Below are 20747 nucleotides of genomic sequence, written 5' to 3' on the forward strand. Positions count from 1 at the left end.
TTGTACAACTTGTTAGCATATAATTATTCATAGTAATCTTTTCTTATTCCTTTTATTTCTCTGTTGACCTCATTGGTTAAGTAGCATGTTGTTTAATTTCTATATATTTGTAATTTTTCCAGTTTTCTTCTTATAATTGATTTCTAGTTATATATCATTGTGGTCAGAAAAGATGTTAGGTATGATTTCAATCTTCTTAAATTTATTAAGACTTGCTTTGTGGCTTAACTATCTGCACTGGAGAATGTTCTATTTGTACTTCACTCGAATCTGTATTCTGCTGTTCTTGGATGAAATGTTCTATATATATTTACTAAGTCTATCAGGTTTACTCTGTTATTTAAAGCCCATGTTTCTTATTGATTTTCTTTCTGGAAATCATTGGTGTAAGTGGGGTATTCTAGTTTCCTATTATTATAGTATGCTATCAATTTCTCCCTTTAGGTCTGTTAATATTTGTTTTATATATTTAGGTGCTTCTATGTTTGCTTCAAAAATATTTACAAATATTACCTCTTCTTGAATTTACTCATTTATCATTATGTAATTATCTTTTCTGTGTCTTATTAGGATCTTTGTTTTAAAGTCTATTTTGTCTTATATAAATCCAGCTTTCTTTTGGTTTCCATTTACATGGAATATCTTTTTCCATTCCTTCACTTTCAGTCTGTGTGTGTTCTTACATCTGATTAAGTCTCTAGTAGGCAACATATAGATGGGTCTTGTTTTTGTTTGTTTTTTGTTTTTAATTCACTGAGCCACTCTTTTGGTTGAAGATGTTAGTCCATTTACATTTTAAGTAGTTATTGGTAAGTACTTACTTATTGCCATTTTGTTGTTTTGTAGTTCCTCTCTTCTTGTTTTTTTTCCCTTGTAGTTTGATGACTTTCTTTAGTATTATGTTTAGATTCCTTTCTCATTATCTTTTGTATATCTACCATCAGTTTTTGCTTTGTGGTTATGAAGAGGCTCATAAATAACAGTATATGGATTTACAAAACAGGCTACTTTAAGTTGACAGCAACTTAAATTTGAATGAATTTTAAAACTCTACATTTTTACTCCCCTTTCCCACATTTTATATTTTTGTTGTAACAATTTACATTATTCATTTTGTTTATTCCTTAACTAATTACTTTGTTATTTTTACTACTTTTGTCTTTTAACCTTCATACTATCTTTATAAATACCTAATCCACTACCTTAACTATATATTTACTCTTACTGGTGAGATTCATACTTTCATATGTTTTCTTATTACTAATTAGTTCTCTTTTTTGGTTTAAATAAGTCCCTCTAGCATTTTTCATACTGTATTCCAAACATTTGCCAGGAGCTGACAATACAGGACAGTATTTTTTTCAGATTTTTCAGCAGAAATTTAGTAGGTGCTCAATAGTTGCCCACTGAATGAACAAATGAATGGGTGTATTTGTATATGAAAATTTAAAATAATTTGTACAAGTTCAGGAGGGTAACTTAGGTCTAAACAAAAGTATAAGATGTATCAACCAGTTATTTTTGCATGAAAATAGAAAAGCTTTTGCTGTTTTAAAACTACACAGTATTTGGTCTAAAGTTATATATTAAAGATTATTTTATTTGCATTGAAATGGCAGTAAAAAACTACCACCTTGTTTTATAAAAATTTTTTAGGTCTGATGAACAGTGATAAGAAATGAAAATCATAAAAGCAAACTTTCTATATTTTAGGTTTCTATTAAAGTAATGAGAAAACATTGCATATAAACAAAAATATGAATATACCCAAATAAATAGACATAATACTTAGTAAATATGTAGAAAAATGTGAATTTACCCAAATAAATAGACATAATACTTAGTGTAAATATGTAGAAAAATGTGAATATACCCAAATAAATAGACATAATATTTTGTAAATATGTAGAAAAAAATGAATTTTTTTCTCTATGTACTCTATATTTACAGCATGTAACCAACCATGCCATTCATAGTTTCTATTTTCACTTGGCTTTTATGTGAGTTGATCAAATTTTTTCTCATGATGTCATAATCTGATGTGAATCTTAATAAATTCATAAAGGTGATGCAGTCATTATTTTATAGAACAAATCTATTTTCTGAAATCGTGTGTGTGTGTGTGTGTGTATACAGATAGCCTGAACAAATACCTTAATTACTTGCATTGGAACATGAGTTAATTTAGAAGTCATTTTGCAAAGAAAGTAAATCTTAGAACTCAAAAACTCTAAGGATTCTTTGGTTATGCTTTTCATAGATGATAATAATTTATTAGGTTCTAGGTGCTGCTCTGAGCACTGTGGATGAATAATGTCCTTCTGTGTTGAGTGACTGAGTTTCTTATGACCCTGTATTATAGGTGAGGGAACAGAAGAGACACAGAGAGGTTAAGAACTGTGTCCAGTATAACAGCACAGCAGCAATGCTGGGGTCGGCCCCGGGGGTCTGGCTCTAGAGCCCATGCCCATAACCATTCTGGTAAACTGCCTCTCAGACCCATTTACTCTGCTTCTTTCATGCACAACACTGTACATTGTTGTGATGATGTTAGTATTTTGTAATCTTTTTTTTTTCTAATGAGAAAAGTGTTCGTTTTTTTTTTTTTTATAAGGAGTTTCTTGTGTTATCTGATGTGATTAAGGAGTATGCGGGTTAGTTTTCAGAGTTGCATTCTTTATATCAAGGATTTATTTTTTCCACCACTTGCGTTCTTGAATAGATGTTGCTATTGGAGCTCCACAGGAAGATGACTTGCGAGGTGCCATTTATATTTACAATGGTGGAGCGGATGGGATCTCGTCAGCCTTCTCACAGGTAGGAGATGATTCTATTTTCAAAAGAAGCATTCGTAATAAAGCTTCTTTAACACTTCCAGTGTTAATGAGACTTCTTTTGCTTAATTTGTTCAAATACTTAATATTCTATTTCACCATTTTTATCACTATAGTAAATGGTCTCATTTGTAAGAGTATTAATAAGTCTTTGGAACCATTTCCCCCCCTCCCCCCACAAATAAGAGTTCTAGTTCACTTCCATCCTAGCTTGTCGTTAACCTATAGATTTCTCTCTGCATTTCATTAAATTTATGTTCTGAGGTAATATCTATACTATTCCAGATGAGCCCATTTGGATTTAACTATCACGTCTTGTGGCTAAAGCCCCATATTTCGTGGAGAACACACAGAGAGAGCAAACACTCTGTATGTTACTCTGTGTTCTTCCAGTGCAAAGCAGTAAGACGATAGCACTTCAATAAAGTTCCTGATCTAACTCTGACTTCACTTCTATGTAATCTGAAAAAATGGGCCATTTCAGTGCATAAAAAACAACTATATGCACATGCAGAGAAGAAAAGCTTTTCCAAAGACATTTTTATGAAAACGAGCTAATACTGTTATTTTTGATTAGGCAAAAATAGGCATGTGGCTTTCTGTATTTAACATGAAAGGTGTGTATTTGTCTAGTAAAAAATACTGATTTTCTAAGACTGGATGGCAGCCTGATACTTATAAGTCATTATCTAGACATGAAATGAGACCCATGGAATAGGAAGCACAGGACTTGAGTTGCCCTTGTCAAATGCTAGGATGCAATCTGCTAACGGGTGGCTTTCCTCATAAGCCTGAGTTGAGGGCTCCACTAAGTGACTAGAAATGTCTTATTTCCCAGATTACTTGTTTGGTAATTCATGCTGGTCAGGGAAATGAATACAGAACCCAAGAGAAGACTGGGGAGAGGGGTCAGGACCATTATAGGAGATCTGTACTACATGATTTCCCTTTGCTCACAAAATAATTTCGTAGATGTCAACTGCCCAGGGAAAGCTGGAAAATTTTGTTTCTCTGAGATACAGGTGTTTGACTTCGCTAAAATGTATTTTGTTCATAAATGTGCCGGGCACAGGAAGGCTTTTTAACTAAATTATTGCTTCTCTAGGATAGAGGGTGTTCAAAAGCACTTCTCACTCAACTTATCTGTGTTTTAGAGAATTGAAGGGCTTCAAATCAGCAAATCCTTAAGTATGTTTGGACAGTCCATATCTGGGCAAATTGATGCAGATAATAATGGATATATGGGTGAGTATAAAATTTACCTTATTTTTTATATTGGGATACGCTCTGTTGTGGATTTTATTTATTGAGAAGTACATAAGAGAGTTCTGATTTACTGATAACTTTTTCCTTCATTTTTAAAGCTTTTTTGAATTCAAGGATGTCTCTGAAATAGTTAAATAATTCCTGAGCTTTACACTGTTAGTTATTTAACATTATTCCTTATTCTTTATAAAATTAAAAACAACCATAAAAGTAAATAAACCATCCTATATAATAAAAAGCTAACATGCAAATTGACCTAATGGCCGAAAGACCGGTCGCTATTATGTGCACTAACCACCAACATAGGAGCTGCCCCCTGGTGGTCAGTGTGCTCCCACAGGGGGAGCGCTGCTCAGCCAGAAACTGGGCTCACCAGTGGGCTCACGGCTGGCGAGCGCAACAGCAGTGGTAGAGCCTCTCCTGCCTCCATGGCAGGCAAACATCCCCCAAGGGGTCCTGGACTGCGAGAGGGCGCAGGCTGGGCGAGCGCCCCCACTCCCAAGTGCACGAATGTCATGCACCAGGCCTCTAGTATGAGGATGAAAAGAAAGAAGACTGTTTTTGTGGGTTCTCTTTTTTTGTAATTTGAAAGCTTTCTGGGTGAATGTTTCTAGTCTAAAAATTGGGTTTTCATTTTATATCACATTATGTTTATATTATAAAGGGATGAATGTCATTGCAACTGAGTAGATGCAGACAAATGTGGAATAAATCTTAAGATGTAAGCATATCTTTTCTAATTAATTTTCTGTAAATAGTGTTTTGATATAGTCAAAAGATGATATGTAGTTAAGTATTTCTGACTGAAAAGTAATTCTCTTTGACTTATGATGATCATTAATCTGTGTTGTTTTTATCCTCCAGATATAGCAGTTGGTGCTTTTCGGTCTGATTCTGCTGTGTTGCTAAGGTAAGGTTGATGCATTTTGCTGCTTAATGGCAATTGGGCTTAATTGGAAATAATGGGAGGCAATATTTAAAATCAGCAATGGTGGTGACCTCATAACCCTCTTTTTGGTAGTCCGAAATTTAATTATTGAACTTTAGGATACTTTTCTCACCTTACATAGATATAATTAATATAATCAGACAAAGTCAATATTTTATGAGCATCCCTCTTGATTCATGCATGGAAATTTAATTGAGTTTATATGCACATACTATTAATAAAACAGTTCCATGAAATTACTTAGTCGGTGGAAACTGATAAAACAAATGCAATTCTTTTTCTAGGAAAAATAATTCTGTAGTTAATATTGCTAATTTTATTTCCTCCTTAGGACAAGACCTGTAGTGATTGTCGAAGCTTCTTTAAACCATCCTGAGTCAGTAAATAGAACAAATTTTGACTGTATTGAGAATGGATTGCCTTCTGTGTGCATGGATCTAACACTCTGTTTCTCATACAAGGGCAAAGAGGTTCCAGGTTATATTGGTAAGGGCACCCTTATGAAATTAATAGAATGTGTACTTTACCCATTAAGCTCACTGTCATCTTTTGAGCCCTCACTCTGTGTCACCACGGAGGACTGCTTTAGGGCAGGGGAGAGCAGTCACCTGATACACCTTTCTTCCCCATCTTTCAGATGCTCTCATTATTCTAGCCTACGAGTGGGGCACGTTAAGAGGTTACTGTTGTTTAGAGGTTATGATCAGCAAATCAAGTGCATCACTTGCTGTATGATTCAAAGTGAACTAACTGAGCTTAATCTGTAACAGCTCTTTAGAACAGAAAAAGCATCACCACAGTCCTCCTCTGTTTTACTGGGCTCCTTAAAGCGTGGTGTTGGCTTAAATTGGAAACGTAGGGAGAGAGAAGGTTCTTTTCTTTATATTCTGTCCTGTTTGAGGAACTAAAGAACCTTTCTAAAGCCTAGACCCTGATTCCACTTTTCATAAATAACACACATCTGTTAAGGATTTATTATGGCTCTCGACGCCTGAGTGCTTGTGCACATTTTTCTATATGTAGGTAACTCAGTTTTCCTCTCTGCAAAAAAGTAGCTTTGATATGGCTCATCCAAAATTGTGGTTAATCCCAAATCCAAATATGTAACTTGATAAGTATTACATTTTTTACTAGCAAGTTAAATTTTCTAATTATGTTATACTAAGGCTACTATGGGAATGACTACTAATGAAACTAGCCTATGAGAGGAGAGAAGCAGACCTGGGTTTATCATTTGGACATCAATAATTCACAAAATTTATGAGCCCCACACTTAACAGTTGACTGTACTCATGACCCTGCAGGCTGCCCTCATCTAAACATGAAGGGCAGCAAATACTGAACCAAATAACAGATGTGTAACAGATGTTCCAGTCTGACTTAGCCTGCAGTGAGAAGTACAGAAGGAGCCTAGCATCTCTACTTGTGGTCAGACTCATTTTTGATAGCAGTCCTCAAAAGTCCTGGCTAGAGATGCAGTGATAGGACTGTAGGCACATCTTCATCTGGTTCCTGATGGAAGAAGTGGCAGTTTGAGAGCGTGACTCCAGTAACACAGGAGCACAGACAAGCTGATGGATTATCCAAAAGATAGGTGCTCAATTAATCGGACTGTTTCCCTTTTTGTAAAATCAGTATACGTTGTACTACCAATTCCTTTGTGACCAGATATTTTTTAATTGGTTGAAAACAAATACATGAAATTCATAAATAACCACAGCAGTGTTACAAAAACATGCTTTATAGTTGTAAAATGACTCCTTGGGAGAAATAATTCACATTAAGTATCTCTCTCTCTCTCTATATATATATATAAAAGGCTAATATGCTAAGTGTCCATCCAGGTAATGATGTCATGTAGCAATGCCTGGCTTCATCTCCCTAGCGACAACTAGCCTCCTTGCAGTTTCTTCAGCCCAGGAACATGACTTGCTTTATAGCCAGGTACAAACATTTCACACTTTAACCAAGTGTCTGTGAAGCATTTTCCTGTGCCTCATCTCATTTGATCCTCACAGAAGTCCTGGAGTAGGTAGATAGGAGACTTGATGGAATCCTATTTTCTTTTCATTAGCCAGAAAACGGAGATTTAGAGAGCTTAGAAACTTGACCCGACTGAAAAGAAGTAAGAAATGTTGGACCTTGAAAATGACTTGAGGTTTTCTCACTGCACAGAATATAGTCAAACACTGTTGCAGTTAAATATTTTACCCTTTGTTCTCCCTGAGTGGTCTACAATAATAATCTGCTTTGTGTTGATATTTACTGCTGTGTTGCTGACAATTACCTGAAAGAGAAGTTGGGGTGCTTCACTGGGCTGGAAAAAGTTTAGCTACATCAGAAAGCAGGTCTAATTAAGCAAGTTTATTTATATATATATATAAAGGCTAAGTTGACTCGCACATGCGCAATACATATAAAGCTCTCGCTGGCGCCAGTCACACGCATATGTTTCCATCTGTCATTGTCAATTGTGAATTTGGTTGACACTTCTATTATAGAGAAAGGGTGAATAGTGATATTAAAATATTTCTTCTAATTAATTTCCTTTCAATGTGCATGAATCCATGCACTGGGCCACTAGTGTTTAATGAAATCAGAACATTTTTGCCTCTTACTGTGAGTGGATTTTTATTCACCTTTCTTCATTTACTTTTGTCTGAATATCTTTAAGGCATTGAATCTCAGTTATTATGATTTTGAAGCCAATTGATTTGGACTTTTATTATTTATTTTCTAAATAAAAGGAAGATTGACAGATTTATTTGAAATTTGTGGGAGTATAGATTTCCCTGAAATAGATTAAATACTTTCAGAGGAGTTAGTTATGCCTAAAATATAAGTGAACACTTCAGGAGTTACATAAATTCAAAATACCACTTAATGAATTATTGCTCCTATATGAGTGATACCTCAACAAACTATTAGATGCAGCTTGTTTTGCAAAGATCTCTTTAGAGTCAAGAAATGGCTCTTTCTTGATAAGATCTGGCTTGAACTTTTTTTAAAAAGTTGCTTGTAAATTTTCCTAATTGTTTTGCTTACTGGAGATCATTAGCAGATGATTATGTACTATGTCAGATTTGAAATAAGTCAGCGGTTGCCAACTGGTGGTCCGCAGACCACTGGTGGTCCATGAGGTCCGAAAGGTTGGCGACCTCTGGTTTAAGGAAACCTTTGGAGCAGCGGTCGCCAACTGGTGGTCCACAGACCACTGGTGGTCCGTGAGGTCCGAAAGGTTGGCGACTGCTGAAATAACTTCTTACAGAACTGCCAAAATATTTATTGAGAGAATGTCTGTCTGTATTTGTTTGTTTTTGCACAAATCAGCACTTGAAGTTCAAACTAGAAACCAATAAAACTGTGGAGCTGACTTATCAGGTCCCAGGGCTGGAAAAGAAGACATCTTTGAGTGAACTGTTTAAATAGGTTTGACTTTTGAATCGTGTGTTCACTTTACATTATAAAAACAATAACAAATAAATCAAAAGAAAAAGATCAACCCCACAAATTGGAAATAAATGACCCTAACAACATATGAAGTTAACTTTATAACCACACAAGATAGAAATATTCCAGGTGACATTTGAGCACAGTACTCTGCCTGTACTTCTTTAGACAGGTTTTCTAAGCACAAAAAAAGGACTCCAAAGAAATATGAAACTTTGCTCAGGACTTTTATTATTAGTAACAATTTGGTACTGTCATTTTGAAACATTTACATATAAGTGGATTAAGCAGATAACTAAAGATTTTAATATTGTTAAAATTAGAAACCTAGAGAAAATTATATACATTTTTTTATTTATAAAAATAACTTTCATAATTTGTATTTTTAAATTGTTCTCTCATAGTTCAGGTTAGTTTTTAAAAGCTATTTATTGAATAGAATTTAAGACATTTCCAATATTCTCTATAACTTTGACTATGATCACTTCAAAAATAACACAATAAACGCTTTTAGAAATTAATTGCAATTCTCTCTACATCTTTTCAGTTTTGTTTTATAACATGAGTTTGGATGTGAGCAGAAAGGCGGAGTCTCCATCGAGGTTTTACTTCTCTTCTAATGGAACTTCCGATGTGATTACAGGAAGCATGAAAGTATCAAGCACAGTCGCTAACTGTAGAACACATCAAGCATTTATGCGGGTAATGTAGACTAGTTTGTGTTATTAATGTATAAACTTCAGTATTATCAGTACAGTAAAAAGCTTAGTACATTGGTATCTGTTTTGTTTGTTTTTTGTAGTGGTGTAGTTTGTTGTTGTTGTTAATCTTCACCTGAGGATATTTTTCCATTGATTTTTTTTTTAGAAAGAGTGGAAGGAAGGGTGAGAGATAGAAACATCAAAGTGAGAGAGACACATCAATTGATTTTGCCTCCTGCATACACCCTGACCAGGGCCGTGGATTGAGCCTGAAACCAATGTACCTGCCATTGACTGGAACTGAACCCAGGACCCTTCAGTCCTCGGGCCGACGCTCCATCCACTGAGCCAAACCACCTAGGGCAGTGGTCGGCAAACTGCGGCTCGCGAGCCACAAAATACCACGGCCTGGGCGAGTCTATTTTGAAGAAGTGGCATTAGAAGAAGTTTAATTTTAAAAAATTTGGCTCTCAAAAGAAATTTCAGTCATTGTACTGTTGATATTTGGCTCTGCTGACTAATGAGTTTGCCAACCACTGACCTAGGGCATTGGTATTTTTTTATAATATACAGTTAAAAGCCAGTGCTATCTCCTCCTGAACTAGCTGACCTATTTTATTGCTCCAGATTCAAAACCTTTAATAACCTGTGACCTGGATAATTCAAAGTCCACTTTTTGCACCTTCTTTATTTCACATTTATTACATTTTACTGCATCACTGTCTTTAAACGACTTGCCTTTTCCTTTCTACAATTGCAATGTTCTTATCTCTGCTTATACCCTCGCCTAGAAATGGACATATTGAATAGCTCAGCTGAGCCTCAGATCTATTCCTCAGGAGGGCTTTTTTTGGGGGGGAGAGGGGAGTTGGGTGACGAATGGGGAGGGGAGGCAGGAGGTGGGAAAGTTGGTTTGCTTTTCGTGTGACTCTAACAAAGCAGAATGCAACATGACTGCTCTTGGGTTATGTCATTGCCTCCGTGCCAGCATTGTCAGTGATGTCAGTGGGAACGTGCACAGTTGTAGTGGGATAGGGATCAGCTGTGGGCCAGGAGGACGGCTCGCATGATGGTGTGGGGTATGTCCTGCCAAAGCACAGCCGATTTCATGTTTCTTTTATTAAAACACCCGTTCCCAAACTGATCATCGTGTTCCTTGCCTTGGTCAAATTTTATCAGATGAAGCGGTGCCAGGTCTTTTTCAAGAGGGAATGGTGTACTTCATCAGAAAATCTATTGTCACAAAAAAAGCCAAACTATTCCCAGGAGCCGTTTCTGGGATTTCAAATAGTAGCCTCAGCTTAGAACTTAATTGTCCCTTTGATACTTATTCCAAGCAAATGCAAACAAGCATCAGGACTCCAATACACTGTTACATGCTAAGAGCACTAATCCCTATGCTGTTTCCTCATTTCCCTGAGCAGTTTTTATTGTTGTACTTGAAAAAAGCAATCAGATGGTCGGGAGCCAAAAGTATGGAATGATATTAATGTAACCATCATTTAGATGCTAGAGATTAAAGAGGTTCTCTTTTAAAAAATTTTACATAGTCATTTCACTTAGGTTAGTCAGTTTGAGAGACTAACATGGAGACCATTTGAAAGGCAATAGAAGGGCCAACATTAGACATTCACAAAGGAACATATTGTGTTGAATGTGTGTAAATGGCAGTAAATTGATCTGAGTTATTTAGGCCTGTGTTTCTTGGCATTGTTCCTATGAGTAAGTGTTCTTCAAAATTGTACATTTTCTTCAGAATACATTTGTAGTAGAAGTGAGATTTTAGCAGAGGTTTCTGTGTTTGTTTATACACTTGTAAATGTTACCATGGTATCAACCATTGACTTTGGGCCATATTGCCAATGTCAAACAAAAACACTTAGCTCTGGGGTTGAAACATAGTGGGGATTAAAAAAAGAAAAAAAAACACATGTGATTTTATTGTGTTTTTTTTCCCCCCCTTCCTAAATTTTCTTGCTTTTGTTTGGGACATTTTAATACTCAGATATAGAAAGGCAAAAGGGTATTGTGACCCTCCCACCCCAATCCAGGGAGGATGTAGGAACCACAGAAGCAGCTTCCCCAACCTCCGTCAGGGAGCACTAGCTGCTGTTTAGGCAAGTATAGGAATGCGGTGAGTGCCTTTTCACCCCCAACAGCCTGGCACCTGATGGGAGGCATTCGGCAACATTAACATGGCTGTGCTTCTGTCTGAAAGAATAGAACCGCAACCCGAATTCTGCCAAGATACCTTCCTAATAACAGAGAAAAAGAAAATGACCACCAGTCAGGATGCTTGGGTTGTTCCTTTGTTCCGTCAAACATGCCCAGGGTCAGCAGTGTTAATGTACATGTGCATCCTACGTTGGCACCCTTACAGTGAAACGAGGTGTTGCTTGTGAATGATTTACTCAGGCCACAGACCCCTCCTCTCAGAGGACTCCTAGCTTACTAGTTAGGCACACTTTTCCTTGTATAATTGTTTCCTTTGGCTATACCAAGTAAGTTCCACTTATCCACCCACTCAATTAGTTCAGAAGGTATTTAGTGAGTTATGAATGCATGTCAGGTTGAGTTTGAGACACTTGTAATCACTTCATGAAATATAAGATGATTACTACCCTCAGAGAGCCTATAGTCTTGTGAGGGTGAGACAAACAATAACATGGTCAAAATGTAAAGTGGATAGTATTTTTGAAGACGATATGGGTGATAGGGGGAAAAAGAGGGCAGCGTTCAAAACATTATGGAGTTTTATGGAAGGAATGAAGAGTACAATTGTAAATAGGCCTCATTCAGAAGGTGACGTTTGAGGACAGACTTGAAGGAAGTGAGGAAGTCGCTGTGTAGATGTCTAGGACAGTGGTTCTGAACTTTAGCAAGTAACAGCGGCATCACCTGAAAGGTTGGTTAAAACACAAATTGCTGGAGTTCATGATTCGATAGATCTTCAGTGAGGCCTGAGAATTTGCATTTCTATAAAGTTCCCAGGTGGTGCTGATGCTGCTGACTTGGGAACCACACTTTGAGAACCCCCAATCTAGGAGAAGACCATTACAGAAGGGAGAGCTTGGTAAAAATGTCTCAAGACAAGAAGGCACCTGGTTGTTTTAAGAAACAATGGAGAGGCAAGGATGACCTGGAAAGTGAGCTAAGGGAAGAGTGGTGGAAAAAGAGATCATATGGGGCCTGTGACATTTTCTCTGAATGAAATGAGGATCTGCCTGACTCAGTAATAAAATTGAATGTGTACTCTAACTGCTGTGTTGAGACTAGATAGTAGGGGACCAAGAGCTGACACAGGGAAAAGAGGCTACAGCAATAACCCAGGTGAGAAGTGATGGCTTCATCAAAGGTGGTGGCAATAGATATGGTAAGAGGTAGTTGAAGAAAGATCCTACACAGTTTGCTGACAGATGGGATGTCTGACCTTTGAAAAAGGGCTCTGAGGTGACTCTAAGGTCTTAGTCAAAGCAACTGGAAGAATGTAGTTTTCATCACTGGAGATAATATGCAAGGAAACACGTGTTGGGTGGAAAATTTTGGAGTTGAGTGTGGACCTGCTGAGTAGGAGATAACTGTTTAACTGCTTTGCTTACAAGTGTAAATATCAATTAAACATTTGTATACACTCGTCTGGGGTTGGGAAGAGGCATAGAACTGCAAATATAGCTTAAAGTACCTTTGGCATATGGATGGTTTTTAAAGCCATATGAGATGGCTGAGGCCACGACAGGAAGAGAAGAGGGTGGAGGTCTGACACTAGGGCACTACCACATGAAGAGATTGGAGAGAAGAGAATGCTTGCAAAGGAGATGAGAAGTGAGAAAGGAATAAAAGCAATAAAAGCAAGATCTGTGGCATCCTGCAAGTGAAGTGGGGGGGAAAAAGCAAAGAGGAGGGCATGACAATGTTTTCAAAGCTGCTGCTTGGTAAAATCAGATGAGGGCTGAGAACTGGGCATTGGGTTAGCAATGTGGAGGCTATTGGTGACTGTGGCAACAGCACTTCAGAAGAGTAGTAGGGAAAAGGGAGAAGAATTTGAGACAGAGGATAGGTGATTTTTCACAAAGTTTTGCTCCACCTGGACCAAAGAAATGGGGTTGGGAGTTAGTAGCTAATATGAGAAGTGGAATGAAGAGTTCTTTTTTTTTTTAAGATAGAAGAAATAGCATGTTTTTATAATGATGGGTATGTTCCAATAGAGCGTAACATTTATGATATAGATGAGAGGAGAGAACAGTTAGAACAAATACCTTGAGAAGGCAAGAGATAAGAAGATATGATATAGTCTTTTGTGAGAGTGGGAGAGGAAGGAAGTACAATATGGTTGTGAGATGGTATTAGTGTCCAACATGTGCCCATGGTCATAAAGTGAGTCAGATGGTGATGGGTTTTTCCAGTCACATTCAATCTTACAGGTGAAAGTAGATGAAACAGTAGTAATAATTAACAAATGGAGTGGTTTGTCCAAGAAGTAAAACCAAGGGGCCAAAGAGTCAAGGAAGTATGCAAGGGAGTGTCCAACATAAAGTTTAAGGATGGTAAGGAGAGGGGAGGACATCAGAGGGTGAAGAACAGGAAACTAAGTTAAATTGGAGGTTCTAGTGGGATCAGCAAACTGTTAGAATTGAGTTTTAAAGGGAATAAGCTGGAAAGATATCACCAGTATTACATTAACAACCATTAGGGACCTAAAGTTGAAGAAAAGATTGAATTTTTATTTTATACTTGGTCACAATTCCTGGTTATATTGTGTAAATGAGTCTTTCAGCCTGCCTGCATTTATAAAAACCATCACATTCTTTGATGGTAGATAATTTATTAAAAAAACAAAATCTGATAAAAGTTGGGCTTCATTATATCTTTTATTTTTAACCACACATTCTCTAGTTTCATATATTGGATCTTGGAATATAGGAGACATTTTTAACAATCTAATAAGCATTTACATTGCTAGGGTGTCCATTTTCTAGTGTGTTATTTTTCTGAGACTGTATGGTCATTTATCTGGTTGGTAAACACACCAGTTTCCTAAAGTCTACTTAACCTAATCATAAATAAAGCAGCATATAGGATTGTTTTATTTGTATGGTCAAAATTTGTTCCACAAAAAACACACACACACACACACACACACAAAAAACACACACACACACACACACACACACACACACACACACACAAAACAAAAGAAAAAACAGAAAAGAGGGCAGAAATTGTTTATTTTTTTCTTACAAAACTCTACTGTGTTTCAGTTGCTTATAATTATGCCAAGCTTTAATTTTTTGCTGCTAGAGCCATAAGATCTGATTTTTAGGAAGTAGGACCTAGAAGTTAGAGTTGAGAGCTCATAAAAAGTTTCTGTGATATTAGAGAAATGATTCCTTTTTTTATATACCTTCAAGTGTTTTTTTCTACTGAAATTCTCTTCTACTAAACATCACTTTTCCCTCAAAGAAAATGTTTTCCCATCCATGTAAATATATGAAATGAATTTTTGTCTTTGCCGTGTTCAAATACACAACTTTATTAGATCTTAAAGATGTATTCGGGCAAGGGATAATTTTTGAGGTTGTTTTGATTTAGAGAAACCTGATCGATAATTGGCAGCAATTTTTGGAAATATTGGAGCAGCCATGGAAGTGAGATTCCCCTTGAGGTTTTCCTAGATGATATTTCTTCATTGAATTTGATGGAATCTCTGCATCACAATATTCACTGATGTTTGAGAAGAGTAAAAAGGTGCTACATTGGGATAACAAAGGAAGTAACAGGATTCCCTTCCTGCCAATGTAGTATTTCCAATAAAAATTAGAAATATCTAGCTTAGTTAGGCCAGGAATGGCTGTTGGTATCCAGAGAGCCAATGAGTACAATGGCATTAGCATGTTGTGTAAAAATCATTAAATCAACCTGCCTACTACCTGTTTAGTGAATTAGTTCATTCTTCTCTTTCCCTTATTTTTCCTAATTTCTAGATTTTAAATTTCTGAAATAAGGGAGTTTTGTTATGTAGCTCTGTGGGTGGTTTCTAAAGCCCATCTTTTTCAATAATGTCAAGGAAATGAATGAGTATTTGATTTATTTTTATATTACATATTTTATTTGCTTATATAAGCACATAGTTTAGTTAAGTGCCATTTGCTCCAAAGCAGTTGTATTTTAAGCCCACACACTATGAATCAATCCATGTATGCATACATTTCTGTTCAAAATTTAAGTGCAAGCAAACTATATACCTATACTCACATTATACTATTCTAGAAGTGAATTGATTATCCCAACATATGTTAATTCTTTGATAGATTGTAAGGTCTTTGAAAACAGAATATTATCTTACACATGTTTGTATTCTTTTTAGAATTAATACATTACATAAGGCAGAAAATCAATATTTAATCAATTTATGGGTAATGTCTTCTCGATGCTATTTAAAGAATTCTGTGAGGGAAAATCTGAACATGTTCTGATAAAATGGTTAGGACACCTGTCTTGGGGATGGTGTGTTTTTTCAGGAAATTGTAGTGCTGGATCTTTGATAGTTTTCTGCCTCCTGATTCAAGCTTGCTAGATAAAGTGATTATAATTACACATGGTCCTACTGGCTTAGGTTCCAATCTATGCCTCAGTTTTACCTTTTCCCTCTCCAACCTTTTCCCATCATTAGTACTAGAGGAGCATTTAAAAAACCTCAGCCCTAGCTGGTTTGGCTCAGTGGATAGAGCAGCCTGTGGACTGAAGGGTCCTGGGTTAGATTCCCGTCAAGGGCATATACTCGGGTTGTGGGCTTGATCCCCAGTAAGGAGCATGCAAGAGGCAGCCCATCAATGTTTCTCTCATCATTGATGTTTCAATCTCTCTCTCCCTCTCCTTTCTTCTCTGAAATCAATAAAAAATATATTTAAAAAAAGAGAACAAACCTCAGACCGCCCTAGCCAGTTTGGATCAGTGGATAGTGCATCGGCCTGCAGGCAGAAGGGTCCCGTGTTTGATTCTGGCTCAGTTGCAGGGTTGCAGGCTCTTCCCCAGCGCAGGCACTGGTCGAGGATCGAGCAGGAGGCAACCAATCAATGTGTTTCTCTCACATTGATGTTTCTCTCTGTCTTTCCCTCTCTCTTCCACTCTCTCTAAAAATCAATGGAAAAATATCCTCAGGTGAGAATTAAAAATAATAATAAAAATAAATTTAAGAACCTCAAACCTAAAACTTGATCATATTCTTGCTCAAAATTCTTCTGTGTAAGAACCTTCCTATCCCCTTTCAAGTGTAGATTGGGTGGCCCCGCTCCTTCTGTACTTGCGTATGCATATGTCACCGCACTCCTCTCCCTACTGTGTGTGGATTTATGGGTTATAGACTGTGACATAGGAACTGCCTTTCAGTTTTACATCCTCAAAGCCTGTGTTGTACACAGTAGATCTATGAATAGATATCTTCAAATGCTGATACCTCAATGTCATTTTTCATTAAGTGATATTTTATAAATATTTCTGGCCCCATTAAATAAATTCCTTCACTACATAAGCACAATAGGAGGGCATGGGCCTACAGCTCAGTTCTTAAGTTGGCCACAGATACAAATGTTCATGAAAGTCAAATGAGAAGGCGGATTTTGTATAATTTCAAGCATGTGGTAATTTGCATGCTTGTGGGTGCCCTATTTTATGAAATTGTCCATAAAAATGTGGCATGGAATCTTCATTATTTTTTGGTAGAGATAGCACATACCCATCCAAACTAAAAATTTTAAGCAAGTCTCCTTTTCCCCTCCTAAATACTTAGTCACTTTAAGACATTTTTGATATTATAGCATTGTCCTTAGGTAGAGCTGTTAAAGTTAAATAAGTGTGAATATCTGTCAAGTACAGTTCTTGCAAGAGTACACGTACATTTTATATATTGTGAGAAAAGCATAATTAATAGCTAATTAGGATAATGAAAGTAATATACACCAGATGTAGAGAAGACCTTGTGGAAAATTAGTATGAATTAGGTAACATGTGATTTGGTCAAAGCAAGCTTGCTGAGAAAAATTAAAACAGTGGACATGTGGAGGGACAATCAATGGCTGTCTAGCTCCTACACCTCAGGGATAATTTAATCAAGTTTGCTATTGTAATACTCAGGGCTTCAAGCTGTTCCATTTTCACAAGTGGATAACTTGGGATTTGGGCCTTGATTTGCAGCATTCCTATATGGTCAAGGTTTAATGTTGAGAAGATCACTTAATAAAATCATCTCCATGTATAAGATTAGAAAAGTAATGAGAGCTCTTGAGTACTCTGATTCATGCTCCAAATCTTTCAGGAACCACTTAATTAATGCAACTCTAATGCTTGTTATGTAACTCATTTTCTTTTTAATGTTTATTGGTTGTCAGTAATTGAATTTTCTTTCTTTTCTTATTTCTTCTAAATGTTTATCAGAATTTCTTATAAGAAATTAAAATTCAGTAAGTCCTTGTTGGCTTATATAGCTACATTTTGAAAGCAACATGCACATAATAATGATAATGTCTAACATCTGTTGATACCTTAATAAGTGCCAGGTATTGTGCTCAGTGTTTCATGTACATTATGCCATTGAATCCTTACAACAATAAGGTGTAAGTATCATCACTATCATCATTATTATTATTATTCCCATTTTCAAATGAGGTAGCTGAGCCACAGAGAGATTAAGTAATTTGCCTAAGGTTACATAGATTTAATAAGTGATGAACCTGAGATTTGAACCCCAGTAGTCTGCCTCCAGACCACTTGCCTTTCATGTTTTTATTGCTGTTTTTCTCTCTCTCCTTCCCTCCCTCCCTGCAGATATTGATAATGTCCTGACTGGTGAGAAAGAGGAAAAATTACATAAAGACAGAATAGATGTAGTGTTGTTTTTTTTTTAATCATTACATAAAGACATACAATAGATGTCTTTTCCATGTCATATGTGTATTCATTTTACTTCATTGATAGTGTCAAGTTACTATAGATGTAATTAGTACAACATTAATCAGTATGATAGGGTGTTGTTGTTTTATTATCCATTAGAGATTATTAATTCATGAGCTTTGAAAATAATTTGTTTTTTGTTGTTTTTTAGTTATTTTAATTTTTGTTTGGTTTTGGTTTTGTGTTTGCTCTTAGACAGTGATGTTTAAGCCATATTCCTATCCTGGGGTATCTATAGATAAGTAGAAAACTGGCCCATTAACATTACTCACTAGAAAGGCTGTCAATTACAACTAAAAATTGGTAAGATATTAAATTTATAAGAATGCATACAGAATATAATGGATTCTGAATGGGCTACAATTTCTGTATAATTGATAAATAAATTCAAGAGTTATTTTCTTGTGAAGTGTGAAAATAATAATCCTAGAAAAGTTATAAAACAACTAGCAAGAAGATTCAGTACAGTGAATAGGATAAAATATTGAATATATAAAACAAGCAACTTTGCTATTACCATCCATAACCTGTTAGAAAGGATAATTGGAAATGTCCATAAAAGGATATGTTTCATAAATGAAAGCAAATGAATCAAATTATATAAAGATACACTGAAAGATCTAAAAAGAAAACTTGAATAAATTGAGAGATTGTATTTCTACAAGTCTATTAGAGGGCAATGTTAAATAGAATAAAATGTTCATTATTACTTTGAAATGATCTACAATGAGTTTATAATGAAAACTGCTATGTTATAAAGTCAAGTCATAAAAAGTATGCATAGAAAATACCATGGAAGAAAATATGCTCAATGTAGACCTTTATATAATGTTAGATAGCTATAGTTTTTTATTTTTATGCTATTTTTGTTTTTTTTCTAAACACATGAATGTTTTTGTAATGTGAAAAATATAGACATTCACATTTTTAAAAAATAATTTAGATTAAAAGGTAAGATTTTTTTACTTCCATGTGTTGTGTTTGGCCTTATGCAGGAAAGGAGGAGCTTTCTGTTTTTTTTTTTTTAATTTACATTCTTCACTTTATTTTTAATTCATATGGTTTTAAATTTCCTTAGAAAGATGTGCGAGACATCCTCAATCCAATTCAGATTGTAGCTGCTTACCACCTTGGGCATGATATCACCAGTAAACGAAGTATAGAGGAATTCCCACCACTCCAGCCAATTCTTCAGCAGAAGAAAGAAAAAGACATAATTGAAAAAACAGTAGGAATATTTTCTTTTATTCAAAAATTGTGACATGTAACTAAAAATTGTGGGGGTTTTTTTGAAGTATTACATAATTCCAGGAAAATGAACTAATCTTTTTAAAAATTGTATAAAACTTTTGTATAAAAAGAGATTTATGGGATGTCTTGTTTTTCATTTTTATTATTTATATTTCCTTCAGGATATTGAACTGGATATTTTAAAATGTGCATTTAGTCATAGCAGTGGTTTCTCCTATAAAACAAAAGGGTAATATGCAAATTGGCCAGCAGAATGACCGGTGGTTATGACACTCACTGACCACCAGGGGTCAGACACTCAATGGAGAAGCTGCCCCCTGGTGCTCAGTGCTCTCCCACAGCAGGAGCGCTGAGCAGTCGGACATCCCCCGAGGGCTCCTGGACTGCGAGAGGGTGCAGGCTGGGCTGAAGGACACCCCCCACCCCCACCCCAAGTGCACGACTTTCATGCACTGGGCCTCTAGAATACTACATAAAATGTTAGTTTTCTCTCTTGATGTCTTGCCAGGGAAGAAAGTATATTACTACAGAGCACTCATAGTAGGAGTGAGTTGTGTTCATGAGTTGGTTATTCTGTGTCATCATGTGTGTTTAGTTTATCTTTCTCCTTTTACTGTCTCTTCTCTCTCATTTGTGTCTCCCTCTCACTCACCCCTCCCATGATTCACTCATGTCTTGTTAGTCAAATTCCCTTGCTGGGTTTTACTCACTTATAGGCACATGTATTTATATTACACAATAGTTTCTCTTTTAAAATTTAACTGTATGCTTTCCAGTCCTATCCCAGCACTGACTGCACTTTGGGATGGATCCTGCATTCTAACCAGTGAACTACTTTTTCAAGATTATCTCAAAATATATCAGATTCACTGACCAAGTGTTTATTTCTGGGAGTCCAGTTGTTCATAACTTTTCTATCCAACAACACAAAGACATAGTCAACAGGATGTTTGGGGGTATGGTAAAAGCATTCATTAAAATGTTTGCTAATGATACACAGAATGTAAAAGATAAAAGGGACATTTTAAAGTCTAGTTCATTTCCTGTCCCAACAAAATTGCCCCTAAGTCACTTTGATATTTGAGCTTACAATCACCACTGTCTAGTCTACAATATTAGATTGAATAAAGATAATAACTTAAGAGCAAACTTTCTTTATACCCATATATAAAAATATTTCTGGAGGTTAGTTTTTTCAGTCCTCTGTTTGACTTCACTTTTCAATAGCAAGTACCTTTAAATGTGTTTTATTTTAAGAGCACAAGCCAAAACCTAAGCAGTCTGTAGTTATAATAATTAACATTTTGACTCTTAGAACGACCTGTTTTATAACTAAGAGTGATAGAAAAA

At 36.0% G+C, this 20747-nt stretch overlaps 1 protein-coding gene across 1 annotated transcript in view; it reads left to right on the forward strand.

The window, feature by feature from the left end:
• The window catches only part of ITGA4 (integrin subunit alpha 4), a 76682-nt gene that overhangs the window by 30648 nt on the left and 25287 nt on the right, over positions 1 to 20747 (forward strand). Inside the window, exons 11-16 of the mRNA XM_008138743.3 lie at positions 2723 to 2817; positions 3989 to 4079; positions 4965 to 5010; positions 5381 to 5535; positions 9047 to 9201; positions 19225 to 19374. Of these exons, the coding sequence (XP_008136965.2) occupies positions 2723 to 2817; positions 3989 to 4079; positions 4965 to 5010; positions 5381 to 5535; positions 9047 to 9201; positions 19225 to 19374 (692 nt within the window). The remainder of the gene's footprint in view (positions 1 to 2722; positions 2818 to 3988; positions 4080 to 4964; positions 5011 to 5380; positions 5536 to 9046; positions 9202 to 19224; positions 19375 to 20747) is intronic.

Source organism: Eptesicus fuscus, chromosome 11 (genome assembly GCF_027574615.1).
Source record: "Eptesicus fuscus isolate TK198812 chromosome 11, DD_ASM_mEF_20220401, whole genome shotgun sequence".
NCBI lineage: Eukaryota > Metazoa > Chordata > Mammalia > Chiroptera > Vespertilionidae > Eptesicus > Eptesicus fuscus.